This window comes from Hemicordylus capensis, chromosome 2 (assembly GCF_027244095.1).
Source record: "Hemicordylus capensis ecotype Gifberg chromosome 2, rHemCap1.1.pri, whole genome shotgun sequence".
In the NCBI taxonomy this organism is placed as follows: Eukaryota; Metazoa; Chordata; class Lepidosauria; order Squamata; family Cordylidae; genus Hemicordylus; species Hemicordylus capensis.
Window position 1 is genome coordinate 235,697,135 of NC_069658.1, and position 17,345 is coordinate 235,714,479.

The 17,345-nt window shown below is 47.5% G+C and overlaps 1 protein-coding gene across 4 annotated transcripts; it reads right to left on the reverse strand.

Moving 5' to 3' along the window:
* Positions 1-480: 480 nt before the first annotated feature.
* On the reverse strand, positions 481-15,919 carry LOC128341958 (zinc finger protein 260-like). 4 transcript variants are annotated; one of them, XM_053288667.1, is made up of 6 exons: positions 15,712-15,919; positions 11,783-12,369; positions 9,791-9,902; positions 9,027-9,112; positions 8,188-8,314; positions 481-2,980 (listed from the first exon to the last, which is right to left on the reverse strand). In XM_053288667.1, the coding sequence occupies exons 2-6, from the start codon at positions 12,206-12,208 to the stop codon at positions 1,578-1,580; spliced, it is 2,154 nt and encodes a 717-aa protein (XP_053144642.1). In that variant the 5' UTR covers positions 12,209-12,369; positions 15,712-15,919; the 3' UTR covers positions 481-1,577. The 4 variants fall into 4 exon arrangements, with proteins under 4 accessions (XP_053144642.1, XP_053144645.1, XP_053144643.1 ...); XM_053288670.1 differs by having other exon boundaries at positions 11,783-12,100; positions 15,712-15,896; XM_053288668.1 differs by lacking the exon at positions 15,712-15,919 and adding an exon at positions 13,733-15,703.
* Positions 15,920-17,345: the final 1,426 nt, after the last annotated feature.

Here is a 17,345-nt window from a genome sequence, read left to right on the forward strand (position 1 = left end):
GGTATTTGAGGGACCGCCTGCTCCCAACGGTTACTGCCCGCTTCACTAAGACATCTGGGGGGGCCCTGCTCCGGGTGCCGACAATGAGGGAGGCCCGGCTGTCGTGCACTCGGGACAGGGCCTTCTCTGTTGCTGCCCCTAGACTCTGGAATGCTCTCCTGGTGGCCATTTGTTCCTCAGACTCCATCACAGCTTTTAGAAAGCTTTTAAAGACTTGGCTTTTTACCCAGGCTTTTACATAATCGGCTTTTACTGCTGTTCTTATGTGTTTTTATCTTTGTCTTGTTTTTATGCCTGTTTTTAGCTTGATGTTTTTACTGCTTTTTATTGTATGTTTTTAATTTTTGTAAACCGCCTTGGGGTTTTCTTTTAACGAAAGGCAGTATAAAAATGTAAAAATAAATATAAATAAATAAATAAATAAATTCCTAGGGAGTGAGGAGGTAGCCCTACTAAGCAGTAGATGGTCAGCCTAATCAATTTAATTTATCATTTAAAAATTTTTATTCTGCTCCTCCAACATACAACTGCTCTTACAAAAAAATCATTAAAACAAAAGATCTATGATAAAAGAATAAGAGAGTAAAAGGCAATAAAATATGAGTCATCCTAAAACACAAAGACAGAGCAAATAATATGATATATCAAGTAGAACAGTTGCCAGGACTAAAACTAAATTACAACCTGTCTTTAAAAGATTCTTTAAAAAGTAAGGTCTTTAAGTTCTTTTTTAAAATGAAGCAAAGAGGGAAACTGACTAAGCCCTTCTGGGAGGACATTCCAAAGACAGGAGCCACCATTGAGAAGACCCTGTCTCTGGTCCCTGCCAACCAGATTTATATCAACGGCAGAGCTGAGAGAGGATGCTGAACATTACCTGTAAGTGTGGGCTCTACTCATCCATAAGAATACAAGAGCTACGCATCAGTAGGAGAAGATGGTCTGCTCATGAGTATTTGCAACAAGGATGGAAGTTTTCTCAACAATAGGGCTGTAGATGAACTCACAAATATCTGCAAAGGGTATATCGGTAAGGGTAAAATCTACTTGTGTGTGCACATAGAGCCTCATTTCTAAAGCAGAATATACAAGCCTGTAAAAGGCCTTTGCAGTTTATATGGCATGGAAGTTAAGATGGGCACCATAACTTGCAATTTCCACATCTTTCAGAGCATGAGTGAAAACTGAAATCATCTTGACTCCCATCTTAAAGGTGTTCAGATGAATGAATATGGATTTCTTGCCTGTGTGGACTCTTTGATGGGAAGTAGGTGTTGCCATCTCATTGAAGCTCTTTCACCACTCCAAGCACTGATGTACTTTCTATCTCTTGTGTGGGTTCTTTGATGGGAACTAAAGGGATCACTACAACTAACACTCTTTCCACAATCTGAACATATAAAAGCCTTCTAACCTCTGTGGATTATTGGATGCAATTTCAGATTTTTGCTCCGACTGAGGCACTTTCCACACCCTGAACCAGATATATGGTTTCTCTCCTGTGTGGATTGTGTGATGGACAGTAAGCCTGACACCTGGAGTGCAACACTTTCCACATTCTGAGTTTTAAAAGGCTTCTAAGCTGTGTGAATTCTTTGATGCAATGCAAGGTTTATGTTTTGACTGAAGCTCTTTCCACACTGTAAGCATGTATATGGTTTCCTCTCTCCTGTGTGGATTCTTCGATGGACAGTAAGCGTTGCCTTCTGACTGAAGCTCTTTCCACACTCTGAGCAGGTATATGGTTTCTCACCTGTGTGGACTCTTTGATGGACAGTAAGAGTTGTTTTTTGACTGAAGCTCCTCCCACACTGTGAGCAGGTATATGGTTTCTCTCCTGTGTGGACTCTTTGATGTACAGTAAGTGCTGCCTTCTGACTGAAGCTCTTCCCACACTCTGAGCAGGTATACGGTTTCTCTCCTGTATGGTATCTTTGATGCAATGTAAGTTGTAGGCTTTGACGAAAGCTCTTTCCACACTCTGAGCACATATATGGTTTCTCTCCTGTGTGCACTCTCTGGTGGTAAGTAAATGTTGCCTTATGACTGAAGCTCTTCCCACATTCTGAGCAGCTATATGGCTTCTCTCCTGTGTGGACTCTTTGATGGACAGTAAGTGCTTCCTTCTTACTGAAGCCCTTTCCACACTCTGAGCAGATATATGGTTTCTCTCCTGTGTGGATTCTTTGATGTGAAGTAAGCTTTGCCTTCTGACTGAAGCTCTTCCCACAGCCTGAGCAGGTATATGGTTTCTCTCCTGTGTGGACTCTTTGATGAACAGTAAGTGCTTCCTTCTTACTGAAGCTCTTTCCACACTTTGAGCAGATATATAGTTGCTCTCCTGTGTGGATTCTTTGATGTGAAGTAAGCTTTGCCTTCTGACTGAAGCTTTTCCCACAGCCTGAGCAGGTATATGGTTTCTCTCCCGTGTAGACTCTTTGATGGACTGTAAGCTTGTCACACCAAGTGAAACTCTTTTCACATTCTAAGAATTTAAAAGGCTTATCACCTGCGTGGATTCTTTGATGCAATGTAAGGTTTACATATTGACTAAAGCTCTTTCCACACTCCGAGCAGATATATGGTTGCTCTCCTATGTGGACTCTTTGATGGACTATAAGCTTGTCACACCAGGTGAAGCTCTTTTCACATTCTGAGCATTTATAAGGCTTCTCTCCTGTGTGGATTCTTTGATGGACAGTAAGAGTTGTCTTCTGACTGAAGTTCTTTCCACACTCTGAGCAAGTATATGGTTTCTCTCCTGTGTGGATTCTGGGATGTCTGCTCAGATATGGCTGACTAGTCAAGGTTTCTACATCCTGAGGGATCTTGTTCCTTCGGCTTCCCTCATGGCATTCTCCTTGGACTGGGGTGGAATGCGTGTCTGGCCCTTCGGAAGGACTAGTCTGCCTCCTCTTCTGGCTCCCTTCGGTTCTCCTTCTTGGTCCATCGGCCGGTTTCTCTCCCTCCCTCCAATCACCTGCAGCAATAAAGAGAGGAATGTGGTAAGGGAGCAACCAAGTCTCACATCAAGGAGCAAGCCCAGCTGACTGCTGTGAGGAGACAAGCGTGCCAAAGAGGCAGTGGAAAGGCAGCTCCTGCTAGAATTGAACAGCCTCCTTTGCAGGGGTGGGCAAACTTGGCCCTTTAGCTGTTGCTGAACTACAACGCCTATCATTCCTAGCCACAATTTATCATGTCTGGGGAACATGGGAGTTGTAGTCCAACAGCAGCCAGAGGGCCAACTTTGCCCACTCCTGTCTACTGAATGATATCAACAGGCAACGACTTGCTCCACGAGATTTATTTATTTATTTTCATTTATTAAAACATTTTTATACCGCCCAAAACCTACGTCTCTGGGCGGTTTACAACAAAATAAAAACAAAGTAAAACATTCGTTAAGACAAAAATGGGGGGGGAGGGAACACACACATTACAACAATTTAAATTTTCAAAACAATACTTTAAAACAGCATTAAAACCATTAAAACATTAATTAAAAGCCTGGGTGAAGAAATTTGTTTTTAAAGACTTTTTAAAAGCTGTCAGAGATGGGGAGGCTCTTATTTCACTAGGGAGCGCATTCCAAAGCCTCGGGGCAGCAGCGGAGAAGGCTCATCCCTGAGTGGCCACCAGACAAGCCTGTGGCAGCTGCAGACAGACCTGTCCAGCAGATCTCAGTGGGCGGTGGGGTTCATGCAGAAGAAGGTGTTCCCTTAAATACCCAGGGCCCAAACTGTTTAGGGCTTTATAGGTTATAACCAGCACCTTGTATTTTGCCCGGAAACATATCAGCAGCCAGTGTAGCTCCTTCAATACAGGAGTTATATGGTCTCTCCAAGATGACCTAGAGACCAGCCTGGCTGCCGCATTCTGGACCAGCTGTAGTTTCCGGACTACGTACAAGGGCAGCCCCACATAGAGCACATTACAGTAATCCAGTCTGGAGGTTACCAGCAGATGTACCACTGTTTTGAGGTCATTCACCTCAAGAAACAGACTCAGCTGGCGTATCAGCCAAAGCTGATAGAAGGCACTTCTGGCCACCGCCTCCACCTGGGACACCAGGGAGAGGCTCGGATCCAGAAGCACCCCTAGACTGCGTACCTGTTCCTTCTGGGGGAGTGTGACCCCATCCAGAACAGGCAGATCAAAATAATCTCTCGAGTTCCGACCCCGGACAATGAGTACCTCCGTCTTAGCCGGATTCAGTCTCAGTTTGTTATCCCTCATCCAGCCCATCACCAACTCCAGGCAGGCATTTAGGGAGGTTATGCCCTCTCCCGATGATGCTGACATAGATAAATAGATTTGGGTGTCAACAGCATACTGGTAGCACCCTGCACCAAATCTCCTGATGATCTCTCCCAGCGGTTTCATGTATATATTAAACAACATTGGAGACAATATGGAGCCCTGGGGAACACCATACAAAAGTTCAGATTTTAAAGAACAGCAGTCTCCAAGGAACCTTCTGTAACCTAACCAAGAGGTAGGAGCGGAACCACTGCAAAGCCGTGCCTCCAACTCACAAGCCCCTCAGACAATCCAGAAGGATACTATGGTCGATAGTATCGAAAGCCGCCGAGAGGTCCAGAAGGACCAACAGAGTCATACTTCCTTTGCCAATTGGAGATCATCCATCAGGCCAACCAAAGCAGTCTCGACCCCATAGCCAGCCCGAAAGCCAGTTTGAAATGAGTCAAGATAATCAGTTTCCTCCAAGACTGTCTGGAGCTGTGAGGCCACCACCCTCTCAATTACCTTGCCCAGCCACGGAAGGTTGGAGACAAGCCTGTAGTTGTTCAAGTCTGAGGGATCTAATGCAGGCTTCTTAAGAAGAGGTCTAATAACTGCCTCCTTAAGACAAGGAGGCATCCTACCTTCCCTCAAAGACGCATTTATAATCTCTACCAGGCCTTCTACAACAACCCCCCTGACAGATAATATAAGCCATGTCGGACAAGCGTCAAGAGATCAGGTGGTAGGCCGCACCATTCGAATCAGCTTATCCACATCCTCAGGAAGTCACAAACTGGAACTGATCCAACCTTATCACACAAGAGGAGTCGCTGGACACCTCCACATCAGACACTGAGGTAATTGTAGAGACGGAGTCTAAGTCGGCCCGAATACGAGAGATTTTCCCCACAAAGAATTCATTAAACACATCACAGCAGGTAATCGATGGTTCCAGTTTCTGATTCAACCCTGAACAACTCCGCTGGACATGAACTTGCAGATGCAATACGGGCAGAAAAAAATCGCTTCTTTGCCGCACGTATCGCCTGAGCATAGGTCTTCAAATGAGCTCTATGTTGCAATCTGTCGGATTCAAGCCGAGTCTTTCTCCACTTGCGCTCCAGTTGTCTACCTCGCCACTTCAGCCCCCGTAGTTCTTCCGTATACCAAGGGGCCAATTTTGTAGCAGGTCAGAGAGGACGCTTAGGAGCGATGATGTCTACTGCCCCAGTGAGTTTGCTGTACCAATTCTGCACCAGAACATCAACAGGATCACCAGCAGAGCCAACACTAAATCCTTCCAAGGCTTCTTGAAATCCTATTGGATCCAATAACCTTCTCGGGCGGATCATCGTAATAGGTCCCTCGCCCCTGTGAAGGTGGGAAGTGATTGTGAGTCCGACCTTAACCAAATGGTGGTCCATCCATGACTATGGGGAAATCACAGGATTCCCCACCCACGGAACACCACCCTGATCAGAGTGAAAGTTCAAATCAAGCGTGTGACCAGCAATGTGCGTCGGCCCCGAGACCACTTGGGATAGGCCCATAGTCATCATGGCTCCTATGAATTCCCGAGCCCAAAGTGAACATTGAAGTCCCCCAGCACTACAAGCCTGGCGGACTCCAACACCAAGTCCGAGACCAAGTCCGTCAGCTCGGTTAGGGACCCTGTTGAGCAGCGGGGCGATCAGTACACCAACAGAAGTCCCAATCCATCCCTGGTCCCCAGACTTAAGTACACACATTCGATATGGTCCGACACTCTAACAGGGATCCTGGTAAGGGAAAGGTTATTCTTATAGACCACAGCCACTCCACCTCCCTGCCCACGGTCACTCACCCACTCCTCAACAGAGTAGCCTGGAGGAAGAAGCTGGGACCAGACTGGGCCCCCAGCCTCCCCCAGCCAGGTCTCTGTAACACAAACCAGGTCGGCACCTTCATCCAGAATCAAATCATGGATGGTTTCTGATTTGTTCTGGACCAACCTGGCATTACAGAGGAGCAAGGTGAGGTTCCAAGGATGATCGGCACTGCTCCCCAAGGTTAAAGACCTGGCAGGACAGCCGGAAGGGGAAACAGCTATTAGATTTCCAAGTCCCCTTCCCCTGTAACGGCCCACTGACCTGCCAACGTTACTTCTTCTGTTCCCCACCACGACCGGAATGGCTGCCCCACAGTCAGTGGACACGCCCCCTGTCTTCCCATCTCCAGTTAAGCCCAGACACATTCTAAGATTGTCTCACCCAGGACAAATTAAAACAGAAGCTCCACTATTAAATGCCCCCCCCATACAAATACCTAGGCCAAGAGACCTGGCCCTCGCCCTCGCTGTCCCCTGAAGTGGCTGCCCCAAAGGGGCGACTCCCTTTGGTGGTGACCCTGCCAGTGGCGGGCCCGCCGCCACTGGCAGAAGCCTATATAGCCCTAAGCAGGCAGCTATAGGCAGATGGAATGCAGGAAACTGCCAAGTCACCCTCCTCCCCAGCCCCAATCCTGCAAGGGCTCACCTCAGCACAGCAACCGGTCCTGGGGGGCAGATAACAGACAGGGGGGCAGCAGGACAAGCAAGACAAGCAAACAGGCAGGCACCCAGTCTCACACCCTGGGGTCTACCTGGGAGCAGATGTTCTCTCTCCTCTCTCCTGCAAGCTTCTCCACAGAGATGCATTTCCCACAGTACAGACACCATTTTTTAGCCTACTTTCCAATAGGCTTATGAGATCACCCGGCATTCTGTCCATGTGTCCTTGTGTTTCTCTATCAACTTCGCAAGGCCTGGACCAATATGAACCAAATCGGATACAGTTGTAGGGACACACAGGGACACCTCAATGGCGTAGTTTGTGATGATGTCATCCACCCCGCTTCAAATGGTAGGCACATACACTTTTGATGCGCAAGTGGGCTAACTTGAGAACCACCTAACCAATTTGAACCAAATTTGCTCCAGCTCTAGGGGCACATGGGGAAACCTCAATGCCATAGATTGTGATCATGTCAACCAGCTTGTTCCAAGATGACGGACGTGTGAATTTTTGAGGTGCAAATGCACTAACTTGAGGACTGTCTAACCGATTTAGACCAAATTAGGTACAGTTGTAGTGAGTGACACACAGGGACACCTCCGTAGAGTAGTTTGTAATGATGTCATCCACCCCGATCCAAGACGGTGGACGTGTGAACATTTGAGGTACAAGAGATCTATCTGGTGGATCTCTATTTGAACCAAATTTAGTCCAGTTGTAGAGACAGAGAAAGGAAATTAGGCCAATTAGTTCTTACCAGAACAACTTGTTTAAGTTGCCAAAACCTGATAGAATCACTTCAGATATTCCTTGGCTGTTTCCCCTTTCAGATCTGGTGGTTTTCTTACATAAAGAGGCAGAGGACAGACATAGGAACTGAGGAAGCTGTCTTATACCGAGTTCACATATACCAACCTATACCATTGGTCCACCTAGCTCAGGATTATCTACACAGACTGGCAGCGGTGTCTCCAAGGTTGCAGGCAGGAGTCTCTCTCAGCCCTATCTTGGAGATGCCAGGGAGGGAATCTGGGACTTTCTGCATTCAAGCCTGCAGATGCTCTTCCCAGAACAGCCCCATCCCATAAGGGGGATCTTACAAAGCTCCCATGTAGTCTTCCATTCAAATGCAAACCAGGGTGCATCCTCCTTAGAAAATACGTGCTTGCTACCCCAAGACCATTTTTATTTGTTTAAAACCTTCCCCAGATTTTTCCATTTTACTGAGGGTCTCAGGAATGCTGTCTTATAGGCTCTGATTACAACCAACTACTTTTCTCTTCAAACAAGGAGAGCATCCAAGGAATATGGACCAGCCACTGACATCCCCACAGTGCATTGCTACAGACTGATAATCGCAGAAATCTCTGCTTCCTTACAACCATCAGCCAAGGCAAGGAGGGAGGCTTACCCAAAAAGGCCAGATGCCCAGACGTCTCCTCCAGGACTTCCCTGTGCAGAGCCTTTTGGCCTGGATCCAGCAGAGCCTCCTCCTCCTCAGAGAAATACACAGCCACCTCCTCCAAGCTCACAGACTCCTGAAAGAGAAAGAAAACATTAAGGTCCATCACACGACCGAAGGAGCTTAGGCTGGGGAGGGCTGAGGGGGAAGGCAGAATCTACCTCCCCTCCCCACCACGAGCACAGTTTCTTCGGCGTGCCACCGCTCACATGCCCACATGAGCAGTGCTGCAGCAGCCAGCTGATCCCTGAGCAGGGATTAGGAGTAGGAAGTCCCCCTTCATCCCGTAATGCCCTGTGTGGGCAGTGGAAAGGTAGCCTGCTACAATGCAGCAGGGCTCCTCTTCCTGGCCGCTCAGCAGTCATAGCTCTATGGTCGCCACTCCCGGCGGCCATTTTTAGAGCCCTGATGGTACACATGACCGGGCAGTGAGGCAGGAAGTGTGAACGTGACCTCCTACCTCACCTTTAGCCTGCGTTTCAAATACAGGTTATTCGGAAGAGGAGCACCAGGATTGAGAGTGATCCTAGCGGTTCTCAGAAACAACCTTTCCCAGGCTAACTCTGCCCTACCCATGGTAGGTTGTGAGAATGACCTCACTGTTTCTACATCAGTATTGCCAGAAAAGTGGGGGCTCAAGGTTCTTCTGTAGGATGCAAAACTTCTCTGTGGCTTTCAGAGTCAGAAGGGAGCACCTTTGACTCAAGCAAAGGGAAAGACAGAGGCTCAGTGGGGCCCAGAGAGAGGCGGGGTCTGCCCCTCTCTCCCCTCAGCGATTCTTCTCCTACCTGATCTGATGAGGGCACAGCAACTGTTTCCACTCCACCACCAAGAGGAGAAGCTCTGGGAGGAGTCGCCAGCGTCATTTCTCTGCCTATAAGGAGAGGAAAGAGGTTTTGGGCTTGATGGGTATTTGCATTTCAGTGGCTGGAGTGAAATGAGTCTGAAGCTATTCTGACGATCAGTGGAACGCGGGCTAAGGGTGCTTAGCCCGCTCCCCACCAATAGTCCGGCCCAACGGGCTTGCAGCCGAGCCCGGTTCCATCAAAGCAGGTTACCCGCTTCCGTAGCCTACCCATTAAACCGGAGCGGTTTTTTAAATCGTGAGTAGCCGTGGTGCGGCTCCACACCGTGGCTACTCATGAGTAGACCCCCAGCCGGGAGGCTTAAAAGCTGCCTCCCGGCTCAGGGGTCTCTCCAGTATGCCCTGCGCACTCTTGCAGGACATACTGGAGCTTCTGGGGGCCACACGGAGCCGGCAGTTGTGTCGGTGGCCACTGTGGCTGCCCACAGCAGACTGGCTGGTCATCTGCAAGGAGAGCAGGCTTAGCCCCCTCTCCATGCAAACCCTATGGAGGCGGGTCTCCTTGATCGTGAGACCCGCCTCCCCGTCTTCATGTCACTTCTGGGCCCCAAGGTTTTGGTTTGGCGTTCTGCTCGGGAGGCTAAAGAGAAGCATCTCCAACACACAGGCTCAAGGGGAACATAAAAATATCCCTTGGCTTTCTCACGAGAGAAAAACCATGTCGGAACACACTCCGTGCATCCTTACCCAGCGCCATGGCACCTCTGTCACTTTCCTGCAGCGGCTTCTGTTGGATCACCAATGGAGCCATCTCAGACTCTGGGAGCTCAGAGGCTGCTTTGGCTAACATCCCATCTGTCTGAAACAAGAGAAAGAGGCAATAGAGGGCATTTCTTTAAGTGTATTTACATCCCTCAGTTACAGTTCTAATACCCTCCAGGTAGCCATTTCAAAGAGCAGGCATCCTTGGGAACATCCGCTCATAGTCAGACCCTCCAGGAGAAGACAACCTCCAGGAGACAACAGAAGACTTCTGGAGGGAGAGGATAACCCTTGCTGACTGAACAAAGAGGCACTTTTTAAAAGTGGTGATTCTCTTACATTTACGGGCCTTCTCCACTTCTGCCCCAGAGCTCTGGAACGCGCTCCCTGCTGAAATAAGGGTCTTCCCATCTCTGACAGCTTTTTAAAAGTCTTTAAAGATGCACCTATTCACCCAGGCTTTTAATTAAATATTGTTTTAACAGTTTTATCATTGTTTTAAAACGTGGTTTTTAAATTTTTAATTATTGTAATGTTTTACTATGTCATTTATTTTGTTTTAACTACTATTTTAAGTTCTTTTGTTGTCATTTATTTTAACTAATGTTTTAACTTGTTGTTTGCTTGTTGTAAACCGCCCAGAGACATGAGTTTTGGGCGGTATAGAAGTGTGTTAAATAAATAAATAAAATTTAGCAGGAATTGAGGAACCTGTCTTATACTATGTCAGGTACCAAATCCCAAGTCCAGGGAAGTGAATTGTTTTATATGATTTTTATATCAATTGTGTCACCACGTTCATGGTATTTAATAAGTTATTACTTTCTTTCGCTGCCACCATATGATCGTTTATTCCCCTGCTCTAAATAAATAACTCCTTGGTCTCGCAAGTACAGAATAGGCATATATATTAAGTGCACAAAATAAACAAAGCTTAAAGTGTAAGAAGCAAATAAGAAAAAGTTTATTTACAAGAGATGGAAATAAGGATCTCTGCAAAGCAGGGCACATCAACTTTACTACAATGTTGCCAAATAAATCAGCTGTTAGACTCTCTCATAGTGCTTTGACCTTCTTGAATGTAGATCTTATGGGTAAATTGATAAACAGTTGATGCAATACGCATACTTAAGGTGACTCCCAAGTACTCCTTCAAATTAATTACATAAAAACAGATTACAATACCTTACAAAAACATTGATTAAAATGTTGTTAAAAGCATAGTAAAAACAAACAAATGTTTCGGTGTCAAACACCAGTCTCAGTGTTGTTCCATAACAGTCTTATGGATGTTAGATAACTTAGGACAGATTGCAGATGTATTTTAATTTTGTTTGTGGAACATGGTGTAACAACCCAGACCTTTTAGTCTATTTAATAAAGAGGGGGAGGGGTTGCCTCTGGGCAACCTTCTCACTCAGGATTCTCACTCAGGCTATCAATCAAATCAAATCAAATCAAATCAAATCAATCAATCAATAATCTCCAATCACAGTGACCAATAACCAGGTATTATGGGAGTTGCAGGCCAACATCTGCAGGAGGACCGAGGTTGAGCAGCCCTGGTGTAGCAAATACTGAGCTAGATGGACCAATGGTCTGACCATATGTGGCAGCTTCCTATGCTCCATCTCAGGTTCTCTCTTGAAACCTGCCAAGTAGGAAATTAGCTAGGAGGGTAGCTTGTTTCTCTGCAGCTTCTAGTATTAACAAAGCACTTCTGCTTGCTCTGAAATTCTTCATGCACTGGGGGGGGGGGGAAGGGCTCTACCCTTTGACTCTGCACCCAGGACGATCAACTCATGCTCTGGAACATCAAGCATTCTGTGGTCACACAACATATACTGAAACACTAGGCTAGGGAGATCAGAGTTCAGATTATTTCTGCACAAAACTGAGCATGTGGTGGAACTTTTGAGGATAGTGTCCCACACACTTCCAGCCCCTTGAAACTACCAGGATGAAATGCTCTCTCACCTGCTGCTCTTCCTGCTTCTTCTCCTCTGCCTGGCTCAGAAGGAAACCTTCTGCCAGGGCCACAGCCTGGGAACTGGTCTCTGCTCCACATTCTCTCACCCAGCTCTCCAGCTCTGGGGGCAGGATGGTCAGGAATTGCTCCAGGATCACCAGGTCCAGTATCTGAGCTTTCGTGTGTCTCTCTGGCTCCAGCCACTGCTGGCAAAGGTGGTGGAGTTGGCTGCAAACCTCTCGGGGCCCTTCAACTTCCTGGTAGACGAACCGTCTGAATCTCCTGCCCTGGACATCTGAGCTGGTGGTGTCTCCTCCCAGGATCTTCTGCACAGTTATTTCCCAGAATGCCTTATCACTGCCAGACTGGATGGCTTGAGAGCCTTTTTCTGCCCCCTTCCCTGATTCACTGTTTGTTGGGCTTTGCAAATCCATGATCTCTCTATGCTCAAATTAAGCTCCCAACACATTCAAAAGCTCTTCTTCCTCTAATGCTACTTTGCTACCCAGGGTAAAAAGAGTGTGATGAAGCCACTGCTTAGTCACACAAGGCCAATGCAGTTTGATTGCTGGTGGCATTCAAACTCACCTTCTCCCTGAGAAAAAGGAAAAGAAAAAAACAACCCAAGAACCAGAAAGCATCAAAGACCAACCCAGTTTCACCAAACTCTTATTCACGAACAGTCCCCACTAACTTTTATTTAAGTTTTTTAAAAGAGAAAGGAAGAAAATTAAGCTGGATGAACAGTTCTATATCATTCAAAAGCTCACACAGTTATTTCAGATCCTAGGTCCATCCAGCTCACCCTTCTCTGGTAGGGTTATCCAAGGAAACTTTTTATACAGGGCTTCTAGCTCGCATCTCCCAGGAGTCGAAAACGACTCAACGGCACACTTTACCTTTACCTCCGGAATGGAGGGTATGTGTTCACATATTGGTTGGATTTACCCAGAAGTCACTGGCAGCTATTGGGGAGCACTTCACAAACAATTCGGGTTTTTCATTGCACGTATAGCCCGATTTATATCCAGGGTTTAAAAATCCACTTTTTGTGTCACTTTTTTTTTGGAGGGGGGGTGCGGGTTGCCAGAATTTTGCACTTGCAGTCAAGCCCTGCAGTAAACTCATGGCAAAGCGTGCTGTCTGAAACTGCTTTAGGGGTCATTAGGTACATAGGAAGCCACTGCCACCACCACGGAGCCCACCTCGGCTCCCGGTGGCGTGGCAACTAGCCACCAAGGAGGAAAGCTGGTCTTGTGGTAGCAAGCATGACTTGTCCCCTTAGCTAAGCAGGGTCTGCCCTGGTTGCATTTGAATGGGAGACTAGGAGTGTGAGCACTGCAAGATATTCCCCTCAGGGGATGGAGCCGCTCTGGAAAGAGCAGAAGGGTCCAAGTTCCCACCCTGGCTTCTCCAAGTTAGGGCTGAGAGAGATTCCTGCCTGCAACCTTGGAGAAGCCGCTGCCAGTCTGTGAAGACAAGACTGAGCTAGATAGACCAATGGTCTGACTCAGTATATGGCAGCTTCCTATGTGTGCTTGGAGGGAGGAGCAGCGGCACACACAGCACACCTGCAGTGGCTGAGCGAGCGGTGAGTGGCCTGTCTCTCCGCTCGCTCAGAAGCCGGCGCGCGCTTGCCTTGGCTCCCAGCAGCACAGCAGTCACCATGTGTGCTGGCTGGGGAGGTGTGACACTGTAAGCAAAATCTCTCTCTTCAAAGAGGCTTGGCAACCTCGCGGCTGTCCCCAGCCTCTCCAAGGCTTCCCAACCCGGGTCAAATGCAGCCGGTGCTGGAGGTGGCGTGGGAAGAAAGCATAGAAAACAGCCGCGCGCTGTTTGCTTTCTTTGCAGAATCACAGCCCAAATGCTCCTGCCCCCCTCTTGAACTTAGCTGCTTCCGCCAGGCCAACTTGTTCTGATGAAGCAACTCCACAAACATTCAGGCTGGAAGGACCCACCTTCCCTCTGCACTTAGGAACGTAGGAGACACTTCCTCCTCCACTCCCTCCTCCAAGCCAACATTCATTCATTCCCACAGGCTTGTCCAGGAATTGCGACTCACTTGGTTTAACTCTTTAGAAGGCCAAACAGGAAGCTAAGGTTGTCATTTTTTTTAACCCTTCAGCAGCAGTATGATCTGCTGCAGTCATTCCTATTAACCGGGCATAGGGGTGCCTTTCCAAGCAGTTGAGTGGCCCTCTTATGTTTAGCAGAGGAGCACTGTTCAGCGCAGCACAGCAGCTTCCCTCCCAGTGGTTGTTGCTGGTGTGTCCTTTGTGCTTTTCTCTTAAGCTTGTGAGACCTTAGGGGACAGGGAAAGAGTTTCTCCTGCTAACTGGGCAAGGAGGCACCTTTTCAAGTGGTTGCTTTCTTACGTTTAACAGGGGGAGAGCAACTGTCCAGCCCAGTATGTATCCCTCCCAGTGTTGCTGGTGTCTCCTTTGTGCTTTTCTTATTCATTTGTAAGCCCTTTTAAACCATCTTCAGCCCCTCTAGTGACACATGTTTGGGAATCAGCCCTGCTGGAGAGCTGGATTGTAAACAAGGGGATAGTAATTGATGGGCCTGTGAGAGGGAGGTAAGAGACGGTGGAGCAGGGTGGGGGTAAGCTCTCCGGGGGTCGCTTAAAAGAGCTTAATTTTTTTAAAACATGCCGATTGCAATGTTGCGTGTTGCAATGTTTCTGTTAACGTATATTTGCATAAATATATTTGTTTTTATATTCTTAAATTCTTGTGAGTTCAGTTATTGTTTGTGCCCTCAAGAATCTTCCTTCACAATGGGTTTTTTTTTTTTTTTTTAAACTTGCTAAGAGAGGGAACTAGCCAAGGCACGGTCTGTACAAAAAAATATTTGTGTTTTTTAGTCTCTTTGGGTGCTCAGTCTTCTCCCCTTGTGTCTTGAAGATTGTTTTTAGCATTCTCCTGAAACATTTGAAAAGCCCAAATGGTTTTTGAGGCATGCAGAGGGAGTTATATATCACGTGGAGAGAAGAGCTGAATTTCCATGCTGCTCTGCACTACAATTGTTATTCATTTTACTGAATAGTGGCCATACATGGCAAGTTGTTGTTGTTGTTGTTGTTTATTCAATAACTATACTGCCCTTCCAAAAATGGCTCAGGGCAGTTTACACAGAAAAATAACAAATAAATAAGATGGCTCCCTGTCCCCAAAGGGCTCACAATCTAAAAAGAAACATAAGATAGACACCAGCAACAGTCACTGGAGGTCCTGTGCTGGGGGTGGATTGGGACAGTTACTCTCCCCCTGCTAAACAGAGAGAATTGCCACATTAAAAGGTGCCTCTTTGCCAAGTTAGCAGAGGTATGTGTGTATGTTTGTGTACGTGTTTTATATATGATGTATATTAGATCAAAATTTTAAGAGGGGCCCCGCACATGCTGATTCACCCTTAGCCCCACACCGCCCTAAGGACGGCCCTGCTTCTTTATACTGAGTCTGACCCTTGATTGATCTAGCGCAGTATTGTCTACACTGACTGGCAGTGGCGTGTCCAAGGCTTCAGGCAGGAGCCTTTCCCAGCCCTGCCTGGAGAGACCTGGGACCTTCTGTCTGCAAGAGCATGCTTGAACACTGAGCTACGGCCCCAGTTTTCTCAGCTCCTCTTGCCGCCACATCTCTCTGACCTGATCCCAGAGGGAAGCCTGGCTAGAGAGCTCCTTCGACGGAGCCACCCTCTCGGTCCAGCTCCTGATGTACCACCTTTCCCGGGCCTGCTGAGACATGGAGAGGCTGCCAGCCAGGGATTGAAGCAGGAGCTCTGCCAGACTGCTGCCCCTGAGCGGCAGCCCCTCCAACTGAGGGGCCTCTCTCCTCCAGAAGCCGCCTCCCCTGCCTGCCTGGCCTTGCATTCCCTGTCGGGTCCTTGAAGGGGGGGTCCTTTGCAACCCAGAACCTCCCTTCTTGGCACTCACCGGATTCTTTAAGAAGCTGCTGGTGCTGCATGCGGGAAAAGCAAGATGGGACGGGAAGTGGCTGCTCGGAGTGCCCGCCTTCCTTCTCAGGTGGCTCTCTAGGAAGCAGGACTCTCTCCCCTTGCCCGTCGGACCTCCAGGGTCCAGGCAGGGGAGAGTGCGTGAGTCGGGACGGGTTCCTTGAATTGATTGCTACAGCTGGGTGTGTGTGTGTATGATGTCACTGCCACGGCCTCTCCTCTTGGGAAAGGCGGCTCAGAAGTTGTGGGCGTCCGAAAGATGACAGCCCCTATGACAGAGAAATTGCAGATCTAGCCAGTAATAGGCAAATAGCCTCCTCTCTCGTTTTTTGCCTCTGAGTTTACCTCCATAAACACACACTACACAGACTAATGTGTACTGGGACTTGAGGGAAAAGAATCCCAATTCCTGGGTGTAAGAAATAATCCAACATTAGTTGTGGCACTCGGCAGCAGTATTTCTATTGGTCCAGCCATTTCTCCAGGCTGTTTCAATGTTTGCAGAACTCTTTGCACATCATATTCGTCAGCAGGTCTTAGGAAATGAGGCTACAAACTGATCTAAAAATTCTTTGCCTACAAACCAGGCTTGCCTTTTATTTCAGATTACTCTCAAGGGAAGGACCATAGCCAGTGTGGTGTAATGGTTAAGAGGGTTGGACTGGGGAGAACAAAGTTCAAATCCCCATTCAGCCATGAAATTCGCTGGGTGACTCTGAGCCAGTCACTTATCTCCCAGCCTAACCTACCTCACAGGGTTGTTGTGAGGGTAAACATAACTATGTACACCACTCTTGGAGCATGCTATAAATGTAAAAATAAAATAAAAAGCTCACCAAAAGATCATCTAATTTGCATGCAAATGGTTGCAGGCTCAGTCTCTGACATCTCTGGGTAGGATGGCAAAAGATACTCCTGCCTGAAACCCTGAAGAGGTGCTGCCAGTCAAGGTTGACACTACTGAGTGATATGGATGAAAGATCTGGTTCAGTAGAGGCACCTTCCTTTGTCACTTCCAATCATCAGTTTTAGAGAAATCTACTGATCGTCTGACTTGAGATGGGGTCAAAGTCTTCCTGAATAATCAGGAACGCTGGAGCCAATTTCTCCTTCACTACCTACTGTAAGTGACTGTGGGGAGATATGATAAAGGTCTATAAAATCATACATGACATGGAGAAAGTGGATAGAGAAATTCTTTTCCCTCTCACATAACACTAGAATCAGGGGTCACTCCATGAAATTGATTGCCAGGAAATTTAGGACCACCAAATCGAGGTACTTTTTCACACAATGCATAATCAACTTGTGGAATTCTCTGCCACAAGATGTGGTAACAGCCAACAACCTCGATGGCTTTAAGAGGGGTTTGGATAACTTTATGGAGGAGGCCTATCAACAGCTACTAGTTGGAGGGCTATAGGCCACCTCCAGCCTCAAAGGCAAGATGCCTCTGAGTACCAGTTGAAGGGGAGTTAACAGGAGGAGAGAGGGCATGCCCTTAACTCACTCACTCACTCTTTCATTCATTCGATTTCTATACCGCCCTTCCAAAAAAGGCTCAGGGCAGTTTACACGGAGAAATAACAAATAAATAAGATGGAGCCCTGTCCC

Bases quoted from the DNA above. Each gene is read 5' to 3' on its own strand.
- LOC128341958 (XM_053288667.1), bottom strand. From the start codon at position 12,208: ATGGATTTGCAAAGCCCAACAAACAGTGAATCAGGGAAGGGGGCAGAA. The intron at 9,903-11,782 runs GTGAGAGAGCAT...CTCTTGTTTCAG, and splicing joins AGAAGCAGGAAGAGCAGCAG to ACAGATGGGATGTTAGCCAA. The intron at 2,981-8,187 runs GTAAGCCTCCCT...TTATTGCTGCAG, and splicing joins TGGGCATCTGGCCTTTTTGG to GTGATTGGAGGGAGGGAGAG.